The 25162-nt window shown below is 42.9% G+C and overlaps 1 protein-coding gene across 2 annotated transcripts in view; it reads left to right on the top strand.

The window, feature by feature from the left end:
• LOC137098018 (DNA topoisomerase 3-alpha-like) overlaps nt 1-22400 on the top strand; it is a 32171-nt gene extending 9771 nt beyond the window's left edge. For both annotated transcript variants that reach the window (XM_067473707.1, XM_067473708.1), the window contains exons 8-20: nt 847-1017; nt 1169-1269; nt 1358-1432; nt 2036-2118; nt 6579-6786; nt 8291-8476; nt 8617-8746; nt 10532-10645; nt 11560-11725; nt 13957-14100; nt 15806-15928; nt 17074-17753; nt 21398-22400. In XM_067473707.1, the coding sequence (XP_067329808.1) occupies nt 847-1017; nt 1169-1269; nt 1358-1432; nt 2036-2118; nt 6579-6786; nt 8291-8476; nt 8617-8746; nt 10532-10645; nt 11560-11725; nt 13957-14100; nt 15806-15928; nt 17074-17753; nt 21398-21570 (2354 nt within the window). In that variant the 3' untranslated portion in view covers nt 21571-22400. The remainder of the gene's footprint in view (nt 1-846; nt 1018-1168; nt 1270-1357; nt 1433-2035; nt 2119-6578; nt 6787-8290; nt 8477-8616; nt 8747-10531; nt 10646-11559; nt 11726-13956; nt 14101-15805; nt 15929-17073; nt 17754-21397) is intronic.
• Nucleotides 22401-25162: the final 2762 nt, after the last annotated feature.

Below are 25162 nucleotides of genomic sequence, written 5' to 3'. Positions count from 1 at the left end.
AATTTGCCCGTGCCTGGATTATAGGCATTTTCTCCTCTCCCTGCCCAGATGGAGTTGCAAATGAGATACTAGTAAGGGTGGTATAATTTGAAACATATTTATTTATTTACACCATTTCTACCCTGCCCTTCTCACCCACAAAGGGGGACTCAGGATGGTTAACGCAGGCAACAATTCAATGCCAACAATATCAGTAACAACAATATAAAATCTTAGTACATAGCAAATTAAAACAGTAATATTAATTAAAAATTACATAATCACATCAAACAAATCACATAATCACAAGTCACATAACAAACCTATTGCCTGGGTTCAATGTCTAAAGTGTTGCTGTGCCCACTAACCAAAGACCTGGCTCCAAAACCACATATTTAGTTTTTTCCTAAAAGAAAGGAGGGAGGACGCTGATCTAATCTCTCTGGGGAGCGAATTCCACAAGCGGGGGGTCACCACTGAGAAGGCCCTGTCTCTCGTCCCCACCAAACACATTTGTGACGCTGGTGGGACCGAGAGCAGGGCCTCCCCAGTAGATCTTAAATTACGAGGTGGAACGTAGAGGGAGATCCGTTCTTTGCTGCATTTATTAACACCTTGTGCACCGAAATAGAAATTTTCCTCCCCTAGTGTTTCCTTTCGTTGTTGGATCCATGCAAAACACAGTATATGGACATTCTGTGACATTGTAGAAAAATTCCACAAGTTTCACTCACTTCCCACATTTTATTTCTATTTATTTATTAACAGTCATCCTTTGTTATTCCAGGGCCAAAGATGCCCATTTCCCACACTTGACAATAGTATGGGTGTATTGCTAGCCTTTTATTCTCTGTCTTCTTTATTCAGGTGCTGCCTTCACCCGATTTCAGACCATGAGGCTCCAGAAGATTTTCCCGGAGGTTCTGGCCGAGCAGCTGATCAGTTACGGAAGCTGCCAGTTCCCAACCCTGGGCTTCGTGGTGGAAAGATTCAAAGCCATCCAGGCATTTGTGGCTGAGACCTTCTACAAAATTAAAGGTATTTGTTGCCCACCGGCTGTTAGTAATCGTGGGAGTTAAAGTCCAAAGCACCTGGAGGGCCAAAGTTTGCCCAGGCCTGACCTAGGAGTTTTTATCCCTCAATGTAATTTGTGTATCCATTTCAAAAGCGGCCTCCTTCTTCTTTACAGTGACACATGACCACGAAGAGGGCACCGTGGACTTCAGCTGGAAAAGGAACCGCCTCTTCAACCACACGGCGTGCCTCGTCCTTTACCAGATGTGCATGGAGGTAATAACACACACAGCCCACTCAGTACCCTTTTTGACCTTCCAAGGCCATTGAAGAATGTGTGCTTTCTCTTTCTTGTTGCGGTTAGGATCCATTGGCCACCGTTGTGGAAGTTGGGAGCAGACCAAAAAGCAAATGGAGACCCTTGCCTTTGGATACTGTGGTGAGTTGAGGAAAAGGCAACCCTAAAAGTAAATCATTGTGGAAGAATTTTCATAAAAGCATTTAACCTATGCACCCTATATTGATTAATCCACTCAAATGTTAGTGCTTTGTCCCTTCCAAAGCTAGTAGTCTTGTTTATTACACTATGTATGTATGTATGTCTTGTTTATTACACTATGTATTGTGTTTATTACACAATTTTTGTTCCTGGGGTATAAATGTCATTTCCTAATTGGTTCTATCATAAAACATGGAAAAGGTTTATTAAACTGGGGAAAAACCCCTTTTTTCTGCGGAAGGGGCACCCTACAGCACATTTTGCTCTAGTTTTTCAATGAATCTCTCATAAGAGTTGCAACCAATTCAACATAGTTTGTGGCAGCCACAAAAACAAAGTTCCTGGAGTATAACAAAGTAATACTCCATTTCAAAGTATTTCAAAGTATACAGTTAAACAGGAAATAACACTTGCAAACCAGGAACAGAACATTTTTCAATTTTTGTTACATTGTGCTATAGTTCCTGGAGTGGGTTGAAGGTATAATACTCATGACAATTCAGTGATCAACCATATTTTGTTCTTGTCTTTATCTGGTTCCAGGAACTTGAGAAGCTGGCTTCCCGCAAACTGAAAATAAATGCCAAGGAGACCATGAAAATTGCTGAGAAACTCTACACTCAGGGGTGAAAATACCATTTTAATGTGTTCAGCTTACATAAACTAAATCCTCTTTCAGTTGTTCTTTTCAAAAACAGCTATAATGAGAAATCAGTGATTACGAAGGATCACAAGTAGATAGTTTATTCTTTTAGTGTCATGCTTTTTGGAAAAATGGCATTCATAACCTTTTGGAAAAGGAAAAATGATGTCATATCCTTTTGGCAAGTGTGAATCTCCCTGAACACCTTTTGAAAACCACTAGTCAAGAAAATGCATGACCTTGTTAGAAGTCAACCCTTTGAAAAAAGGGATGTTCACAGGCATTCATGTAATGGCACACAGATAATTCAGCTGTTAAACTGATAAACTCCAGCAAAGGATCACCGCCTTGTCGGGGCGCTGGAGCTTGAGCACCTCAATGATGTCATGAGCGAAACCGTGAAGGGCCACCCAAGACGGGACGGTTGTGGCAGAGAGGTCAGACCAAGCGTGATCCCTGGAGAAGGCAATGGCAAACCACTCCAGTATCCTTGCCAAGAAAACTAAATGGACCAGTACAACCAGAGATATGTTGGTATGCCATTGGAAGATGGGACTCCCAGGTCGGAAGATGGCCAAAATGCTACTGGGGAGGAGCAGAGGATAAGTTCAACTAGCCCCAGATGTGATGACGCAGCTAGCTCAAAGCCGAAAGGAAGGCTAGCGGCCGACGGTACTGGAGGCGAACGACGAATCCGATGCTCTAAAGATCAACACACCATAGGAACCTGGAATGTAAGATCTATGAGCCAGGGCAAATTGGATGTTGTTATTGGTGAGATGTCAAGACTAAAGATAGACATTCTGGGGGTCAGCGAACTGAAATGGACTGGAATGGGCCACTTCACATCAGATGACCACCAGATCTACTACTGTGGACAAGAGGAACATCGAAGAAATGGAGTAGCCTTCATAATTAATAAGAAATTCGCTAAAGCGGTGCTTGGATACAACCCAAAAAATGACAGAATGATCTCAATTCGAGTGCAAGGAAAGCCTTTCAACATCACAGTGATCCAAATATACGCCCCAACCACAGCTGCTGAAGAAGCAGAAGTAGATCAGTTCTATGAGGATCTGCAGGACCTACTGGATAATACACCAAAAAGAGACATTATTTTCATTACAGGAGACTGGAATGCCAAGGTGGGAAGTCAAATGACAACTGGGATCACAGGCAAGCATGGTCTGGGAGAACTAAATGAAGCGGGACGCAGGCTGATAGAATTCTGCCAGGAAAACTCGCTGTGTATAACGAATACTCTCTTCCAACAACCTAAAAGACGGCTTTATACATGGACCTCACCAGATGGTCAGCACCGAAATCAGATTGACTACATCCTTTGCAGCCAAAGGTGGCGGACATCCATCCAGTCGGTGAAAACAAGACCTGGGGCTGACTGTAGCTCAGATCACGAACTTCTTATTGCCCAATTTAGAATAAAACTAAAGAGATCAGGGAAAATACACAGACCAGTTAGATATGATCTCACTAACACTCCTAGCGAATATACAGTGGAAGTGAAGAACAGATTTGATGGACTAGATTTAGTAAACAGAGTCCCAGAAGAACTATGGACAGAAGTCCGCGACATTGTTCAGGAGGCGGCAACAAAGTACGTCCCAAAGAAAAAGAAAACCAAGAAGGCAAAATGGTTGTCTGCTGAGACACTGGAAGTAGCCCAAGAAAGGAGGAAAGCAAAAGGAAACAGTGAAAAGGGGAGATATGCCCAGTTAAATGCGCAATTCCAGAGGTTAGCCAGAAGAGATAAGGAACTATTTTTAAATAAGCAATGCATGGAAGTGGAAGAAGACAACAGAATAGGAAGGACAAGAGACCTCTTCCAGAAAATTAGAAACATTGGAGGTAAATTTCAGGCAAAAATTGGTATGATAAGAAACAAAGATGGCAGGGACCTAACAGAAGCTGAAGAGATCAAGAGAAGGTGGCGAGACTATACAGAAGATCTGTATAGGAAGGATAATAATATTGAGGATAGTTTTGACGGTGTGGTGAATGAATTAGAACCAGACATCCTGAGGAGTGAGGTTGAATGGGCCTTAAGAAGCATTGCTAACAACAAGGCAGCAGGAGATGATGGGATCCCAGCTGAACTGTTTAAAATCTTAAAAGATGATGCTGTCAAGGTGATGCATGCCATTTGCCAGCAAATATGGAAAACACAAGAATGGCCATCAGACTGGAAAAAATCAACTTATATCCCCATACCAAAAAAGGGAAATGCGAAAGACTGCTCAAACTTCCGTACAGTGGCCCTTATTTCTCATGCCAGTAAGGTAATTCTCAAGATCCTGCAAGGAAGACTCCAGCAATACATGGAGCGAGAGTTGCCAGATGTTCAAGCTGGGTTTAGAAAAGGCAGAGGAACGAGAGACCAGATTGCCAATATCCGCTGGATAATGGAGAAAGGCAGGGAGTTTCAGAAAAACATCTACTTCTGCTTCATTGACTATTCTAAAGCCTTTGACTGTGTGGATCATAATAAATTGTGGCAAGTTCTTGGTGTGATGGGCATCCCAAGCCACCTTGTCTCTCTCCTGAGGAATCTGTACAAGGACCAAGTAGCAACAGTCAGAACTGACCACGGAACAACAGACTGGTTCAAGATTGGGAAAGGTGTACGGCAAGGCTGCATACTCTCACCCAACCTTTTTAACTTGTATGCAGAACACATCATGCGATGTGCGGGGCTGGATGAATGCAAAGCTGGGGTGAAAATTGCTGGAAGAAACATTAACAACCTCAGATATGCAGATGACACCACCCTGATGGCCGAAAGCGAGGAGGAGCTGAGGAGCCTTCTAATCAAGGTGAAAGAAGAAAGCGCAAAAGCCGGGTTGCAGCTAAACATCAAAAAAACCAAGATTATGGCAACAAGAATGACTGACAACTGGAAAATAGAGGGAGAAACCGTGGAGGCCGTGACAGACTTTGTATTTCTAGGTGCAAAGATTACTGCAGATGCAGACTGTAGCCAGGAAATCAGAAGACGCTTACTTCTTGGGAGGAGAGCAATGTCCAGCCTCGATAAAATAGTGAAGAGTAGAGACATCAGACTGGCAACAAAGATCCGCCTAGTCAAAGCCATGGTATTCCCTGTAGTCACCTACGGATGTGAGAGCTGGACCTTAGGGAAGGCTGAGCGAAGGAAGATCGATGCTTTTGAGCTGTGGTGTTGGAGGAAAGTTCTGAGAGTGCCTTGGACTGCGAGAAGATCCAACCAGTCCATCCTCCAGGAAATAAAGCCCGACTGCTCATTGGAGGGAAGGATACTAGAGACAAAGTTGAAGTACTTTGGCCACATCATGAGGAGACAGGAAAGCCTAGAGAAGACAATTATGCTGGGGAAAGTGGAAGGCAAAAGGAAGAGGGGCCGACCAAGGGCAAGATGGATGGATGGCATCCTTGAAGTGACTGGACTGACCTTGAGGGAGCTGGGGGTGGTAACGGCCGACAGGGAGCTTTGGCGTGGGCTGGTCCATGAGGTCACGAAGAGTCGGAGACGACTGAACGAATGAACAACAACAAACTGATAAACCATGTCTTTGAACTGCCAGGGACAATGATATGCCACTGCACAAAAACATATTAGTTAGACAGCAGAGTTTTAAAAACGTTTCTTTAAAGTTCAAGTTGAAATTTCAGTTGCCCAAAACATATACTCACCCTTGAAACCTCTTAGTTTAAAATATGCACTCGGATACAAAAACAAAGTCTTCTTTAAAAAGTAACATATCTTGTTTACTCACAAACATTTTGTATTAATTCAGCATAAAGGCACATTTATAGATAGGATGTAATTTCTCAGTGTTGAGAACACAAGGCATCATTCTTAATCAACAATCCATAGTCCAAAGTCTTTAAGTATACACCTTACGAAAGTTCAAGCTGTATAACTGTACTTGCTGCTTCTCAAACAAAACATATAGTAAACTGTTCCTGCATAAGTCCAAATGGCATCTGCTTCTATTGAAGTCCAAAAGTATACTGCATTCGTCTCCACTGAGGTCTAAAGCGAACTGCTAACATTGAAGTCCAAAAGAATACTGGTAACAAAATGGAGTCTTGAGTCTGAACATGTGCAGTACAATCACGTCAGTAGCCCCTCCCACCTCAAAGAGGTACAGTCAATGTGACTATATATATATATATATATATATATATATATATATATACACACCCATACATACAATATAGGTTAGCAAATGTATACATGAACAAACAAATCATGAAGACTTAGAAGATTGCTATTTCTAATAATGCTTGTCACTGTTTTGAGTTTGAATTGCAGTACAGCCCCCCCCCCCCTTTAGCTAATGGAAATATGTCTTTTACAGTCCTGATTCTAGGTTTGTTTCATGTTTGTAGATTTAGGTTTTATAAAAAAAAACCTTTCTGGGTTTTGGGTTTGTTTATTTTTAGGTATATAAGTTACCCTCGAACAGAAACCAACATTTTCCCCAAAGACTTAAACCTCCCCAACCTGGTGCAGCTCCAGACAGCAGACCCTCGCTGGGGCGCCTTTGCGCAAAGGATTCTGGACCAAGGTGGGCCGACCCCCCGCAGTGGGACCAAGTCTGACCAGGCCCACCCTCCCATCCACCCCACAAAACATGCCACCAATTTGCAGGTGAGACCATCTTTCCTTGGTGGCAGCATCAGATACAGCAGACAGAACAAGGAGTCATTCAGAGGCATCTGCTGTGTAGGGACCAAAGCGCGGTCGGAAAATGGAAAGGCTTGAAAAACAGAACATAGATATAATTCAGTTGATGGAGACTGAAAAATGATATGCTACGTAAACTGAAAGGGGGAAAATGGTTGAAAGTAGATTTAAGAGGCAGTTGAAGACTTTTGTAGAAATAAGTTTTAATATATGGGTTTTACAGCATGTTTTATGATGTGTTTTAATTATGTTGTGCCCCATCTTGAGCCATCAGGAGAGACGGGAAATAAAAGTAGTATTATTATTGTTATTATTAATGGAGAAGATAAAAAAAAGCAGTGAATGGGTTGAGATATAAGAATAGCTAAAATTTTCAGTCAATTGAGTTAAATACAATATTTCTGTACTATACTAATGGACCCATATCATATTGATGTAGGATTCTAATGACTATTGGTATAGCTTTTTTTGTGTGTCAGGAGCGACTTGAGAAACTGCAAGTCGCTTTTGGTGTGAGAGAATTTGCCGTCTGCAAGGACGTTGCCCAGGGAACACCCAAATGTTTTACCATCCTGTGGGAGGCTTCTCTCATGTCTCCTCGTGAGATGCTGGAGCTGACAGACGGGGAGCTCACCCTGCTCCCCGGATTCGAACCTCCAACCTTTCTGTCAGCAGTCCTGCAGACACAAGGGTTTAACCTATTGCGCCACTAGGGGCTCCTATTGGTCTAGCTTGTAGATTAATTGTGGTGTATGTTTTTATAATGATGTGTTTCGATGCATGTATTTCATTGTTTGTATTTTATGTGGTGCAGTGGGTTAAACTGCTGAGCTGCCGAACTTGCTGACTGAAAGGTTGGCGGTTCGAATCCGGGTAGTGGGGTGAGCTCCCGCTGTTAGGCCCAGCTTCTGACAACATAGTAGTTTGAAAACATACAAATATGTGTAGACCAATAGGTACCACTTTGGCGGGAGGGTAACGGCGCTCCACATGGCCATGCTGGCCACATGACCTTGGACTATGCCGGCTCTTCAGCCTAGAAATGGAGATGAGCACCACTCCCCAGAGTTGGACTTGACTAGACATAATGTCAGGGGAAACTTTTATCTTAATTTCTGTTTATTTGTTTTGACTTTGTTGACTTTATTGAGCCATTAGGAGAGGCGGGTAACAAATCAAATGCATTGTTGTTGTTGTTGTTGTTGTTGTTGTTGTTAAACCTATTTAATTGGCTTCAATTTCAAGGGAAAAACAAGTGGATAAGACAGAGTGTATTTTTCTGTTTGGATAATGTTCACCCTTTTCTTAGGCTATTTGAGAACAGGAGTGTAGAAAATCCTGCCAAACACAGTTTCTAGAAATGAGACTGTCTTCATTTGTCTTCAGGTCTAGCCCCACGTTCCACTATCGAACTGATAACTCTGATTTCCTCCATTTACTCTCCATTCTTGTTACGTTTTCCATTTAGGGGAACGACCAGCGGCTCTACGAGTTCATTGTGCGGCACTTTCTGGCCTGCTGCTCCCAAGACGCAAAGGGCCAGGAGACTACGGTGGAGATCGACGTGGCGAACGAGTGCTTTGTGGCCCACGGTTTGATGATCCTGGCCAGAAATTATTTGGAGGTCTATCCTTACGAGAAGTGGAGCGACAAGGTCAGGGCTTATTGTCTTTCGTGCCCCAGCAGAACAAAATATTTTCAGCCCTGTTGGGACTAAATAACAACCAGCCAGTTGCTGGGCTTTTGTAGACCATTTCCTCACTCCTCCTTCTCATCTTGCCCATTACTCTGCAGGTGATCCCGGTTTATGAGAAAGGGTCACGCTTCCAGCCCTCCACCGTGGAGATGGTCGAGGGAGAAACCAGTCCACCCCAGTTGCTGACAGAAGCCGACCTCATTTCCCTGATGGAGAAACATGGCATTGGTGAGTGCTATAATAAAGTCTGTATCCTGGGAATTACTGAACAGATTTAAGGGTATTGATCTTACAGGAGTTTGGTGGTCTAAACCTAGAAAAATACCTCCAGTTTGTACGGTCATCATGTACCATTTCTTCACAACTCACTTTGAAGTTTCCGCAGTGAGAAATGTGACTCTTTGAAATTAGTATTGAAATTAATAAGGCTTCCACATTTTTGTTGTCATTGTTGTTGTTATCATTATTCTATATACTTGTATATACTCGAGTAAAAGGTTAGTTTTTCAGCTCTTTTTTAGGCTGAAAAAGCCCCCTTTGGCTTATACTTGACTCAAGATTATTTATTATTTTACTCCGTTGTTGTTGTTGTTATATTTACATTAATTTACTCTTATTATTTGATTACATTCATTATTTTATTCTATTATTATGATTACATTTATTAATTTACTTTTTATTATTATTACATTTACATTATTTTAATCTATTATTATTTTAATTACAGTTATTTTACTCTATTATTATGATTACATTTATTATTTTATTACATTATTTTACTTTTTATTATTTTGTTACATTTATTATTTTATTCTATTTATTATTATTATTATTATTACATTTATTATTTCTCTATTATTATTACATATCCATTATTTTACTCTATTATCATCATTATTATTATTGCATTTATTATTGCACTCTATTATTATTGGAAGGATATATAAGCACATTTATATTGAAGAAGATTAGAATAATGGTTTAATCAGAGTTGGACAATGTTATCTTAAATTATGATTTATGTAAATATTCAAAAACATTTAACTTACTGATGCCTCAATTAATGTAATTTTATTGGTATCTATTTTTATTTTGAAATTCACCAGTTGCTCCTTCATTTTCCACCCTCGACTTATACTTGAGACAATATGTTTTCCCAGTTTTTTGTGGTAAAGCTAGGTGCCTTGACTTATATTTGGGTCAGCTTATACTTGAGTATATACTGTAATTCTAAGATGTCAGTTCCTTCTCTGGAAACTGGAATGTGTCCAGAGGAGGGCGACTAAAATGATCAAGGAGAACAAGTCCTATGAAGAACGGCTTAAAGAGCTGGGCATGTTTAGCCTGAAGAAGAGAAGGCTGAGAGGAGATATGATAGCCATGTATAAATATATGAGAGGAAGCCACAGGGAGGAGGGAGCAAGCTTGTTTTCTGCTTCCCTGGAGACTAGGACACGGAACAATGGCTTCAAACTTCAAGAAAGGAGATTCCACCTGAAGATGAGGAAGAACTTCCTGACTGTGAGAGCTGTTCAGCAATGGAACTCTCTGCCCCGGAGTGTGGTGGAGGCTCCTTCTTTGGAAGCTTTTAAGCAGAGGCTGGATGGCCATCTGTCAGTGGTGCTTTGAATGCAATATTCCTGCTTCTTTCCAGGGGGTTGGACTGGATGGCCCATGAGGTCTCTTCCAACTCTATGATTCTATAATTCTCACTATTCTCCATTCTTCCTAAATCCGTCTTTCCAGAGTTACCTTAATCAAGAGATTTGTAGGATCGATGAATGGATGTTAGTTTGGAAAATGCTGTTATGCTCTTCCTGACTTTTGGTGACCTTATAGCAAGATCTACCATAGTTTCTTATTGCCACCATCCCATCATCTGTGGCAAACTTTGCTTTGCTTTGTTCTGTTAGAAATGTAATATAATTTGACTGGTTGTCCTAACATGACAAATAAAAATCATCTGTGGCAGCGGGAATTAACAAAATACTGATTGCTTGCCATTATTTTCAGGGACGGATGCCACGCATGCCGAACACATCGAGACCATCAAGTCACGCATGTATGTGGGGCTCACTCCGGACCAGAGGTTCATCCCAGGGGAGCTGGGCATGGGGTTGGTCGAAGGTAAGATATGGGGCCTTTCTGGTTGAATTTGGGCAGATTGAGAAACAAGTACCCTATTTCCTTGAGTCTCACAAATCCTCGAATCTAATGCGCAGCCCAAGTTTCAAACTCCTGAAACTAAAAAAAAGTATTTGCTGCTGAATGTAATAGAGTAAAATAAGAAATATAATAACAACAACAACAATAATAATGGAGTAAAATAATGGAAATGTAATAACAGTAATAATAAAATAATGAATGTAATAATCACAATAATAAATAGATTAAAATAATGGGAATGTAATAATAACAGTAATAATAGAGTAATAAATGTAATAATACTAATAATAATAATTGAGTAAAATAATAAATGTAACAATACTAATACTAATAATCGAGTAAAATAACAAATGTAATAAAAATAATAATACCAGAGTAAAATAATAAATAACCTTGACTCGAATATAAGCCGAAAGGGACTTTTTCAGCCTTAAAAAGGGCTGAAAAACTAGGCTTATACTCGAGTATATACAGTAATATAATATAATATATTGTATATACATATAATATTGATAATATTATAATGTAATACAATATAATACTACTACTAATAATAATGTGATAGTATAATTGTATATTTTATATTAAAAGTAATATTACTAATAATATTACAGTGTAATGTTATAGTACAACGTAATATATAATATCAATATTGTGCTATGGTAATAATATAATATATTTAATTTAGTTCTTACTTGTAAGCCACTCTGAGTCCCCTTCGGGGTGAGAAGGGCGGCATATAAATGTCGTAAATAAATAAATATAATGTGCAGCCTCATTTTGGCAAGATAATTTAGCCAAAAAAAGGTAAACATTAGATTTGGTTTCATAGGGTACTCATCTCCTTAGCAAGTTTCCTTTGCTCTTATCCCCAGGCTATGACTCCATGGGTTACGAAATGTCCAAACCGGACCTCCGAGCTGAACTTGAGCACGACCTGAAGCTTATCTGCGAAGGGAAGAAAAGCAAGGCGGTTGTGCTGCGGGAGCAGATCCAGAAGTACAAGCGAGTCTTTATTGAGGCCGTGGAGAAAGCAAAGAAGTGAGTATTGGAAGCATCTGGTGTCTTGCAGCAATAAGTTCTACGTCCCATGGCTTAGAACAGTGTTTCTCAACCTGGGGGTCGGGACCCCTGGAGGGGGGGTCACAAGGGGGTTTCAGAGGGGTCGCCATAGACATATATTTCTGGTGGTCTTAGGAATCCCTTCAGCAGAGAAGGCTGAAGATCTCTCTGCCTTTCCTTCTCATACTTTTTTGAAACAGAAGGAGAATCCTACCACCAAAAGCCCTCCTGTTGTGATTGGCAGGTCTTTTGGCGCATGGCAGCATGATGCGCATGCACAGGCAAGGGGAGCGTGTGAGACTGGAGGGAGTCTCACACCAGTGAGTCCTTTCAAGGCATTGGGTTTTTGTGTGGGAAATTTGGCCCGATTCTATCATTGGTAGGGTTCAGAATGTTCTTTGATTGTAGGTGAACTACAAATAAATAAATAAATAAATAAATAAATAAATAAATAAATAATAATCTTTATTTATATCCCACCACCATCTCCCCAAGGGGACTCAGAGCGGCTTACATGAGGCTAATGGAGTTCGTGCCCTCCAAATAGGATGTTTAACCTCACAACTCTGTGTGTTTTATGAGTTCCACATAAATGCCCTGCTCCTATTTTATCCCATTATAGTTCGTTAACTGTTTTTATCCTGAATATGTGGCCCGCCCATTGTCATCCTTATTGTGATTGTGTTTATTGGAATGTTTATTTTATGATTTTTGTATTTTTGTATTTTTTTCTCTTTTAATGTTATTTTGATAATGTTGTTGTTGTTTGCTGTTTATGTTTTGATTTTATTGCCGTATTATGTTGTCCGGGCTTGGCCCCATGGAAGCCACTCCGAGTCCCCATTGGGGAGATGGTGGCGGGATACAAATAAAGTTTATTGTAATGTTGAAGGCTTTCATGGCTGGAATCACTGGGTTGTTGTAGGTTTTTTCGGGCTATATGGCCATGTTCTAGAGGCATTTTTTCCTGACGTTTGGCCTGCATCTATGGCAAGCATCCTCAGAGGATTCTTGCCATAGACGCAGGCCAAACGTCGGGAGAAAATGCCTCTAGAACATGGCCATATAGCCCGAAAAAACCTACAACAACCCAATAAAGTTTATTATTATTATTATAAGCCCAACAACACATCAATAAAAACAACAGGCAATAAGCAAATAAAACAATACAATTAACATAAATCACATATAGACAATAACACGCAGAGATTTAAATCCCAGCAACTACAACTTCCAAATGTCAAGGTCTATTTTCCCCAAACTCCACCAGTGTTCACATTTGGGCATATTGAGTATTTGTGTCATATTTGGTCCAGATCTATCATTTTTGAGTCCACAGTGCTCTCTGGATGTAGGTGAACTACAGCTCAAACTCAAGGAACTCACCGAACCCTTCCAGTATTTTCTGTTGGTCATGGGAGTTCTGTGTGCCAAGTTTGGTCCAATTCCATTGTTGGTGGAGTTCAGAATGCTCTTTGATTGTGGATGAACTATAAATCCCAGCAACTACAACTCCCAAATGTCAAGGTCTATTTTCTCCAAACTCCACCAGTGTTCACGTTTGGGAAGACTTGAGTATTCGTGCCAAGTTTGGTCCAGATCCATCATTGTTTGAATCCACAGTGCTTTTGGGATGTAGGTGAACTACAACTCCAAAACTCAGTGTCAATGCACACCAAACCCTTCCAGTATTTTCTGTTGGTCATGGGAGTTCTGTGTGCCAAGTTTGATTCAATTCCATCTTTGGTGGAGTTCAAATACTCTTTGATTGCAGGTGAACTATAAATCCCAGCAACTACAACTCCCAAATGACAAAATCATTACCCACCAGTATTCAGATTTGGGTGTATTGGGTATTTGTGCCAAATTTGGTCCAGTGAATGAAAATACATCCTGCATATCAGATATTTACATAACGATTCATAACAGTAGCAAAGTAGCAACGAAAATAATGTTATGGTTGGGAGTCACCACAACAGGAGGGACTGTATTGAGAGGTCGCGGCATTAGGAAGGTTGAGAAACAAACACTGGCTTAGAATAACTCTTCTGGTGGGATTAAAGGTGGAAATAATGAGTGGAAACTAGGATTCAAAGTCCCTTTCTCCCCACAGGCTCATTTTGAGCCTTGGCTGCTCATCTGTGAAATGGGAGGACGCATTTGACGAAGGAAACACGCTAACAAGCACTGCTTTTTCTGACTTTTTGCAGGCTGGATGAGGCCCTGGCTCAGTATTTTGGGCAAGGGGCTCCTCTCGCCCAGGAGGAAGAAATCTACCCCGCCCTGCCGGACCCTGTGAGGAAGTGCCCCCAGTGCAACAGCGACATGGTCTTGAAAACCAAGAAGAATGGAGGGTCAGTGTGTCTAAATGCATGTGTTTATATGAGATCAAAGACCATCCAGACCAACCCCCTTCTGCCATGCAGGAGGACACAATCAAAGCCCTCCTGACAGATGGCCATGCAGCCTCACTGAATCATAGAATCACAGAGTCCTAGAGTTAGAAGGGACCCCAAGGGTCATTTGGTCCACTCCGCTTCTGCCAGGCAGGAAGGCACAATCCAAGCACTCCCCAAAGATGGTCATCTTGCCTCTACCTAGAAGGAAGATGCCACTGGACTCCCAGGCAGTAGCTTATAATGAATGAATGATAGAATCATAGAGTTGGAAGAGACCTCGTGGGCCATCCAGTCCAACCCCCTGCCGAGAAGCAGGAATATTGCATTCAAAGCACCCCTGACAGATGGCCATCCAGCCTCTGTTTAAAAGCTTCCAAAGAAGGAGCCTCCACCACATTCCGGGGCAGAGAGTTCCACTGCTGAACGGCTCTCACAGTCAATAGACAGAAAGATCATAGACTCAAGCTTTGATAGGGACCCTAGAGGTCATTCAATCAAACCCATATTCTCTTACAGGCAGGAACACAGTCAAAGCACCTCTGACAGATGGCCATACAGCCTCTACTTGCACATCTCCAGACTTTGGAGCAATATATTCCATTGTCAAACAGCTCTGACCCCCAGGAAACTTGATCTCTTAATTAAACTTTACATGGTGCATTGGCCTTCAATAGGTGGCACGTTGTATTGCACAAGATCTTTCTGTCTATTGAAATACTTAATGTTGCAGTTTTATGAAATAACCAGCTGTCCCCTGCCACGCATTGCTGTGGCCCAGTCTGGTGATCTGGAAAATAAAGTAATGGTTTGTAATATATGTAATTCCTTTGTGCTTATGGGTAAACAGTATTTCTTGTTGTTTCTATGTCAGCGTTGATGTGGAGATTGTCTGGTCTGCCTACTCTGGAACATGCAACATATAATTGTCCTTCTTCAGGGGTCCCTTTCTAATCTATGACACTATATCTGTGTGTGTGTGAATCATATCTCTCTATCTATATCTATGGCTGGATGGCTCTTTGTCAGGAGGGCTTTGATTACGTTTTCTTGCTCTGGTGAAGGGAGTTGGACTGGACAGCCTTAAGTATTTTCTGTTGGTCATTGGGGTTCTGTGTGGGAAGTTTGGCCCCAATTCTGTCGTTGGTGCGGTTCAGAATGCTCTTTGATTGTAGGTGAACTATAAATCCCAGCAACTACAACTCCCAAATGTCAAGGTCTGGTTCCCCCAAATTCCATCTGTGTTCATATTTGGGCATATGGAATATTCGTGCCAAGTTTGGTCCAGATCCATCATTGTTTGAGTTCATAGTGCTCTCTGAATGTAGGTGAACTACAACTCCAAAACTCAAGGTCAATGCCCACCAAACCCTTCCAGTATTTTCTGTTGGTCAAGGGAGTCCTGTGTGCCCTGTTTGGTTCAATTCCATCACTGGTGGGATTCAGAATGCTCTTTTATTGTTGGTGAACTATAAATCCCAGCAACTACAACTCCCAAATGACAAAAGCAATTTTTTTGAGTGAAGGACATACATTGGGTTGTTAGGTGTATTGTGTCCAAAATTGGTGTTAATTGGTCCAGTGGTTTGTGAATTATGTTAATCCCACAAAAGAACAATACATTTTTATTTATATAGATTGTAACTTAAATAAATTCTTTCAGGTTTTACCTCAGCTGCCTGGGCTATCCGTCCTGTAAATCGGCTGTCTGGTTTCCCGATTCAGTGCTGGAGGTCAGCAAAGATGACTCCGTCTGCGATGTGTGCAGGCCTCATCCGGTGCACAGGTGAGCGTTTCCGGAGTGCAAGGATGATGGACAACAGTTTGCCCTGCTGATGTGGTTGGACTCTCGTATTCAGCATCCCTCGTGATGTGTCTCTACAAAGTGACTTGTAGGGAAAGATACAGGATGGATCTCAAATGTTAGCCCTGTGTTTGAGGATATTTGACAGGCAAATTCCAAGAATGGCTCCAGCTTTCCCCTATCAGCTATAGTTTTTGATATACAGAACATATACCATAGACCGGTCTCCAAAATAGAAAACCATGATAACCATATCAAAGAAACTAGAGCTGATGTGGTCTGTCCAATGCACTTTCCTGAATCTGGAGCCCCAGGAACAACCTAGCACCGGGACTGTGGCGCAGCTGGCTGGGTGTTAGCTGCATTAAAGATCCCTACTGACCAAAAAGTCATGAGTTTGAAGCCAGCCCGGGTCGGAGTGAGCTTCCGGCCAATTGTGTAGCTTGTTGATGACCTTTGCAAATCAAAAGACAGTTGCATCTGTTGAGTAGGAAATTTAGGTACAACCTATGTGTGGGGAGGCTAATTAAACAAAATTTACGAGGCCATAAAAAAAATCTCCAGAAAAAGCATCCGGGGAATGAGGAAGTATTTCATCAATGTCGCGGATGGACGGTGAAGCGACAGCTCCCCTGGTGGCCAGGAAAAGTTGGAATGTTAAATAGCCTCTGTGTATTGTCCGTATTCGTCGTCTGTCAAACTGGCATTGAATGTTTGCCATGTATGTGTACATTATAATCCACCCTGAGTCCCCTGCAGGGTGAGAAGGGCGGAATATAAATAGTGTAAATAAATAAACATCAAGACACCAAAAAAATCTATTATAACATAAAATATTAATTGTGTTTCAAATATCTCCTGAGCAGGAAGGGATTGGTGGCCTTTCCCTGTGTGACATTTCCCTCCACCATGAAATCCTATGTTGTTGTTGTTGTTGTTGTTGTTGTTGTCATCAGAGGCTTTCGTGGCCAGAATCACTGGGTTGCTGTGAGTTTGCTGGGCTGTCTGGCCATGTTTCAGGAGCATTCTCTCCTGATGTTTCTCCCACATCTATGGCAGGCATCTTCAGAGGTTGTGAGATCTGTTGGAAACTAGGCAATGCTAAAGTCTGCCACTATTTTCTTTAGGTTGAAACTGAAGTTTAAGCGGGGTGGCCTCCCTCCCATGATGCCCCTGGAGTTTGTCGGCTGCATTGGAGGCTGCGACGAAACCTTAAGGGAAGTCCTGGACCTGAAATATCTCCAAGGGCCGCTCCGACCATCGCAACCAGCCAACCGCTTGGTCAGCCCTTTGCAGGCCAACCACTCCCTGAACCACATGACTGGAAACAACAACAACAACAACCACCACCAGGGTCTCTCCACTCCTCCTTCCAGGCCAAATCGGACTGCGGCCTCTGAGGATAATAATGCGGTGGTCTGCAACTGCGGAGAGGAAGCCCTGTTCCTCACCGTTCGAAAGGAGGGCCCCAACCAAGGCCGCCAGTTCTATAAATGCCGCTCTGGGGGTTGCGGCTTCTTCCTCTGGGCCGACCAGCAGCCCGAAAGTGGGGTTGCCAATGTGCCCAGCGGATTTGGACCTCTCGATCCCTCACAGAGAGGGGAAAGGGGAACCACACGTTCCTGGAGTGAAGGAGGAGGAGGCGGAAGAAGTGGCGGCGCAGCCATCTGCAAGTGTGGGCAGCCCACTGTCACCAGAACAGTTCAGCGTGATGGGGCCAACAAAGGGCGCCAGTTCCACACTTGCGCCAAGCCTCGGGAGCAGCAGTGCGGCTTTTTCCAGTGGACAGACGAGAACATGATGCCAGGTAAGGGCAGAAGGGGCCTCATGGTGGGTGGTAGGCACAGCAGTATTATTATTATTATTATTATTATTATTACTACTACTACTACTACTACTACTACTATTACTATTAGGCCCCCTGGTGGTGCAGTGGGTTAAACCACTGAGTTGCTGAACTTGCTGACCGAAAGGTTGGGAGTGTGGTGAGATCCAGCTTATGCCAACCTAGCAGTTCAAAAACATGAATATGTGAGGTTCCAATCTGGGGAGTGCTGTTAGACCTAGCTTATGCCAACCTAGCAGTTCGAAAACATGCAAATATGAGTAGATCAATAGGTACTTCTTCTGCAGAAAGGTAACAGCACTCCATACAGTTATGCTGGCCACATGACCTTGGAGGTGTCTATGGATAACGCCGGCTCTTCAGCCTAGACATTGAGATGAGCCCACCTCACAGAGTCGGACACGACTAGATTTAATGTCAGGGGAAACCTTTATCTTTTTTACCTCTACTACTACTACTGTTACGAAGGTGAATACAACAGAATAATAATAATAAATTTTATTTGTATACCACCCTATTTCCCCGAAGGGACTCAGGGCGGTTTCCAACATATAAGGCAAACATTCAATTGCCAAAAAAGGAAACCATATAGAGAAATTACATCAAAACAAGCACATTAGACAATATAAAACAACCTAATTTAATTAAATAAACAAAATAACAAAAAAAATAAAAGTATCATAAAATACAAAAATCCTGCTAAAACACACAATTATCAGTATTATTGATGTTTTAATTCTATGTTTTAATGTCTAAATGTTGTTTACGCTTTGTTTTAAAATGGTTTTTAATTTATAGTTATGTGTTATTGTCTAGATATTATGCTTTGGTTTTCCCATGTATTTACGGTATTATTATGTTGGAAACCGCTTTGAGTCCCCTCACGGGTTAGAAAACAAATAGAATAGTAATAATACTAATAATACATTATTAAGGGCTTCCTTTCATCTTGAGGTGTTGGGCACAACATAGTTGGATACATCTTTAATCACATATTTATTTATCTATCGTGTCATCAGCAACCATACCATTGTATTACAATTCTAACAGAGCAAAACTAACACAAAGATTGAAAAGAAAAAGAAAAAAAACACACAGATTTTGCAATCTTGGTAGTTGGTTAAATGTCCTTTGACCAGTATCTGGCCACTTGGAGTGCCTCTGGTGTTGCCGCAAGAAGGTCCTCCCTTGTGCATGTGGCAGGGCTCAGGTTGCATTGCAGCAGGTGGTCAGTGGTTTGCTCTTTTCCACACTCGCATGTCGTGGATTCCACTTTGTAGCCCCATTTCTTAAGATTGGCTCCGCATCTCGTGGTGCCAGAGCGCAGTCTGTTCTGCGCCTTCCAAGTCGCCCAGTCTTCTGAGTGCCCAAGGGGGAGTCTCTCAACTGGTATCACCCATGGATTGAGGTGCTGGGTCTGGGCCTGCCACTTTTGGACTCTCGCTTGCTGGGGTGTTCCAGCGAGTGTCTCTGTAGAGCTTAGAAAACTATGTCTTGATTTAAGTCGTTTAAGTCGTTGACGTGCTGGCTGATACCCAAACAGGGGATGAGCTGGAGATGTCTCTGCCTTGGTCCTTTCACTATTGGCTGCTACTTTCCGGCGGATGTCAGGTGGTGCAATACCGGCTAAGCAGTATAATTTCTCCAGTGGTGTGGGGGGCAGACACCCCATGATAATGCGGCATGTCTCATTAAGAGCCACATCTACTGTTTTAGCGTGGTGAGATGTGTTCCACACTGGGCATGCATACTCAGCAGCAGAGTAGCATAGCGCAAGGGCAGATGTCTTCACTGTGTCTGGTTGTGATCCCCAGGTTGTGCCAGTCAGCTTTCGTATTATGTTGTTTCTAGCACCCACCTTTTGCTTGATGTTCAGGCAGTGCTTCTTGTAGGTCAGAGCACGGTCCAAAGTCACATATTAATCACATATTAAAACATAGTTAAAATACAACCATAACCTACACATATTAAAATACATTAGACAAAAGTTATAACATAATAAACATAGAATGTGATTTTAAAATTCAAAGTTAAAACTGATGGAATAAGCCTGCCAGAAGAGATAGGTTGTTATTGTTGTTATTATTAGGGCCGCAGAGGCGCAATGGGTTAAACCCTTGTGCTGCTGAACTGCTGACCTGAAAGTCGGCAGTTCGAATATGCATGATGGGGTGAGCTCCCACTGTTAGCCCTAGCTCCTGTCAGCCTAACAGTTTGAAAACATTCAAATGTGAGTAGATAAATAGGTTCTGCTTCAGCAGGAAAAGACGCTCCAAGCAGTCTTGCTGGCCATACAATCAGGAGGGAAAAACGCAAGCTCTTTGGCTTGAAAATGGAGGATAACACCTCCCCCAGAACCAGAGTTGAACATCACCTCCAGAAGCTGGAAATGAAAAAGGAGAAGCCATTGCTTTGCAATTCATTTGCACGATTTTGGCAACATGATCCCTTTATTGCTAGATAGGATTAAAAATACAGGGATGTGGAATGACTATATTCACACCCCCACCGACATTGCTTCAACTGCAATTCCCTTCATTCTTCATCATATGCAGATAGGAGCTAGAGTCACAAACATCTGGGAGGCTATAGTGTCATCCGAGCATGGGCAAACTTTGGCCCTCCGGGTGTTTTGGACTTCAACTCCCACAATTCCCAGTGTGTGTCTCACTGTATGTGATTGTAAGGCCTTGAATGTTTGCCTATGTCTGCTGTTAAATGCTATGATCCGCTCTGAGTCCCTAGGGGAGAAGGGCGGAATATAAATAAAGTGTTATTATTGTTACTATTACTAATATTAATATATTGATAAGTCTTTCAGGAGTGGATTTCCCTTCCGAGGGGCAGATTTCTCTCACTTCCTGTTGTCTCAGCCCCGTTCTGAACTATTTATTTATTTATTTACTATATTTGTATACCGCCTTTCTCAGCCCACGGGCGACTTAAGGCGGTTTACAGAGCCAAAATTCAATGCCCAGCAACATCATAAAACATTTAAAACATTAACATAAATATACAATCAGAACCAGGTCAATAAAACATAGATCATTAATGTCTCCTAGTTAAATCAAGGTTCAATCTCATCATTCAGTCGTTCCATATTCCTATGTCTGTTACACTGCTTTTTCAAATGCTTGCTCAAACAGCCAGGTCTTGACTTTCCTCCGGAATGCTAAAAGAGAGGGGGCCGATCTAATGTTTTTAGGAAGGGCATTCCATAGCCGAGGGGCCACCACTGAGAAGGCCCTGTCTCTCGTCCCCTCAACCTTATTTGTGACGCAGGCGGGATCAAGAGCAGGGCCTCCCCAGATGATCTTAACGTCCGAGCTGGTTCATAGGAGGATATGTGTTCGGACAGGTAGGTTGGGACAGAACCGTTTAGGGCTTTGTAGGCTAAATCCAGCACTTTGAATTGTGTCTGGTAGCAAACTGGCAGCCAGAGGAGTTGTACGCTCCCTGAGCGCCGCTCCTGTTAGCAACCTGGCTGGCGTCCGTTAGACCATTTGAAGCTTCCAGACAGATTTCAAAGGCAACCCCACTATGAGTCATTTCTATGTTGGATATTTGTAACTCAGGGACTGCCTGTACTTTCCCCTTCTTTCCAGGCTTCCCTCCGAGCCACTCCACGGGGGAAGGCGCCACGAGGGGACCGGGAACCAAAACAAAGCGGTCGGACAGCGATCCCGGCCTGAGGGCTCCGACAACGAAGAGGCCCCGGACTTGTGGGATCTGCCACCAACCAGGCCACACCAGGAAGACCTGTCCTCAGAACCATTGACCATCACATCCCAAACCGTTGGAAGAGGAGAGAGAAAAGAGTGGATGCACTACAAGTTTGCCAGCCTTTCTAAGCTTTTTGAATCTTGTAGAACATTATCTGAATTTTGGATCTGATTTCCATGAAGAAAGTAAACTCAAAGGCTGTTTTCTTCATTTCGGTGCAATCGAAACTGAGTTGAGAAGGACTTTTCCCCATAACACATGCTTTCTATGTAACAGCACCTCTCGCTTCTTCCAGTTTGATGTTCCCTTTTCCCCAGAGCTGTCTATATCACAGAATGGCTGCACTTTGGAGTGGGGCAAACACCACTTTACGGAATGGCAAAGAGAGCTTTCAACAGAAATACTCCACCACAAGTGCCTTGTTTCTGGGCTGGCCTTGAATAATACACTTGAACAGACAAGAGAAGTTATTCAAATGTTTTCTGATTTTTGCATACCCTGAAGAAGATGTAAAATTAAAGCCAGTTCACACTGTGCATTTGCTGGAACTTACGCAGCTACAACCTGAAGCTTCCTGTAGATTTTTTCACTATTTCCTAGGAGTATATTCACAGTATTTTTTTGCTGCCAGAGGCTGCACTGGGCTGTACTCCCCCTTTCCTGTATCTCTTCTCCTGGACACAAATTACTTGCTCCTGACAACAGCTGCTTTTCCCACAAGAGGAGGAATATTTTGATGCCTAGGATTTACTCAGTTTAACCTCACTTTAAATAGGATTGTGGCCATATCCTTTTGATTTCAGGACGCTGCTGCCGCTGCCTAGTACCTAAGCAATTTAGGTAATGTATTTGCCCTTTTAAGATTAAAATATTTTTTTAGCTGGACTACTGTGTGGGTCAAAGATGTGACTGCCTTTGGCCTCAGGTTCGTGGATTTCCATAGGGAAGGAAAAGTCATGCCATGTGTACATGGGAAACCGTGAGATTATCCAAAGGGGAAATCTTCCTAGCCAGACTGGATGTGACCAAACACGATTCTGTTATCTACCTTCCCGTCTCAGTATACCATAAAGTTGTGCTGAAGGACCTAGAGATGGAATTTGCTAGGTTCCTCAGCACTATATGGTAACTTCTAGGGAAGTATACCATAGAATCGTCCTGGAAGGTGTAGAAAATTCTTAGAAAGACCATTCTTCCTTCAAGTATGGATAAGTGAAACTCTAAATATAGGTTCAACATTTACTCTACTTTCATTCAAGGGTTCCTTCTTCATAGCTCTGCCAAGTTACCAAATTCCATTTGAGGCTGTATAGCAGGTATGGGCAAACCCATGCCCAGGGATGGATGCAGCTCTTTGGGCTCGTTTTCAGGCCCTCCTCTCTCTCACCATCCCATCCTTACTTCTTTCCCTTCCTTACCTCTCTCTTTCTCCCTCCCTCCTTCCTTCCCTTCCCCCCCTTTTGTCCCTCCTTCCCTCTTCCCTCCCTCCCTCCTTCCCTTTTGTATTTCCTTCCATCCCTCTCTCCTTCCTTCCCTTTTGTATTTCCTTCTCTTTTCTCTTTCCTCTCTTTCCTTCCTTCCCTCTCTCCTTCCTTTCCTTTTGCATTTCCTTTCTTCTCTTTCCTCCCTCCTTCTCTTTCCTTCCTTCCCTCTTTCCCTCTCCTTCCTTTCCTTTTTGTATTTCCTTCTCTTTCCTCCCTCCTTCCCTTTTCCTTCTTTCCCGTTTGTATTTCCTTCTCTTTCCTCTCTCATTCCCTCTCTCCTTCCATCCCTTTTGTTTTTCCTTCCTTCCCCCTTTCCTCCCTCCTTCCCTCTCTCTCCTTCCCTCCCTTTTGTATTTCCTTCTCTTTTTCTTCCCTCTCTTCCTCTATTCTCTTCCTCCACTCCCTTCTATCCTTCTCTTCCTCCTTCTTCCTTTCCTCCTGAGGGATGATTAGCTGGGAGAAGGGAAGATAGAGAGGGAACATGAGAACCATGTTTCAAGATTTCAAAGGATGTCCCATTGAGGAGGAAGGGGGGGGGTGACTTTCTGCTGCTCCCTCAGGGTACAATGGAGCAATGGGTTCAAATGGCAGGGAAAGAGATTCAACTGAAAAGATTAGGAATAACTTCCTGAAAGTAAGAGTTGTTGGAGAGTAACATAGGGTACCTGGGAGTGTGGTGTGTTCTTCTTCTCTGGAGGCTTTTCTGCGGATGCTGTCTATTGAGAGTGCTTTGATTGTGCCTTCCTGCATGGTAGGGGGTTTATTTATTTATTTATTTATTTATTTGCTTTATTTCTATACCGCGTTTCTCAACCTATAATAGGTGACTCAATGCGGTTTACACAATATTAATTACCACAACAATAACAATTAAAACACAGCATACCCAATAACAAACACACAACCATTCATACAATGCCTCAATCGCAACCAAGATCCAGTCTCATATCCTTATACCGTTCCTATGTTCAGTTTACCGTCATTCTGTGTACAATTGCGCTGATTAGCCAAACGCTTGCTCAAAAAGCCAGGTTTTGAGCTTCTTCCTAAATGCCAGCAACGAAGGGGCCTGTCTGATGTCGCTTGGTAGGGCATTCCATAACCGAGGGGCCACCACCGAGAAGGCCCTGTCTCTCGTTCCCGCCAACCGTGCCTGTGACGCAGGCGGAACCGAGAGCAGGGCCTCCCCGGACGATCTTAATGTCCGTGTCGGTTCATAGGAGGAGATGCGTTCGGAGAGGTAGGTGGGGCCGGAACCGTTTAGGGCTTTGTAGGCTAATGCCAGCACCTTGAATTGTGCCCGGTAGGGAATTGGCAGCCAGTGGAGCTGGCTCAACAGAGGAGTGGTATGCTCCCTGAGAGCTGCTCCTGTTAGCAACCTGGCTGCCGAGCGCTGGACCATCTGGAGCTTCCGGGCAGTCTTCAAGGGCAGCCCCACGTAGAGCGCGTTGCAGTAATCTATGCGGGATGTGACCAGAGCGTGGACTACCGTGGCTAAGTCCGACTTCCCGAGGTACGGGCGCAGCTGGCGCACGAGCCGAAGCTGTGCAAATGCTCCCCTGGCCACCGCTGAGACCTGAGGCTCCAGGCTCAGCGATGAATCCAGGGTCACACCCAAGCTGCGAACCTGCGTCTTCAGGGGGAGTGGGTTGGACTGGATGGCCTTTAGAGGTCTCTTCCAACTCTAGGATCCTATATCAGGAATAGGTAATACAGGGTCTAATGTATACACTTTTTCTCTCCTGTCCACCATCTCATCCTGACCAAGACCAACCCTTTTGGGATCCAAACATGTCCCATCTTTCCTTCACTTTTTGCCTCTGGAAGAAGAGGAAGGGGTGGAAAGGGCAGGGAGGGGACTTGGGGAGAGCCTCCTTCCTCCCAACCCATCCTGGCCAACCATGTGGACCCCAAATTATAGTAAGGTTAACTGTTTGTACGGTAATGGACTGATGGGTTAAGACTTGGGTTGAACACATTTTGTGATTCTTTCCCAGGCCTTTAATTTCAAGCAAGTAGTCAAACGTTCAACCGCCCAGTTTTTCCATTGGTTTTCCCTATTCAGAACCAACGAATCGTTGACCCTTCTTGTCAGGAAGACACCTTATTCCTGCTGAAATGTTCTGTTTAACTTTCCTTTGAAAACCTCTTGAGGATTATTCC

The sequence above is a fragment of the Anolis sagrei genome, chromosome X, assembly GCF_037176765.1.
Source record: "Anolis sagrei isolate rAnoSag1 chromosome X, rAnoSag1.mat, whole genome shotgun sequence".
Classification (NCBI taxonomy): Eukaryota; Metazoa; Chordata; class Lepidosauria; order Squamata; family Dactyloidae; genus Anolis; species Anolis sagrei.
This window is presented reverse-complemented; position numbering and strand designations above follow the sequence as displayed.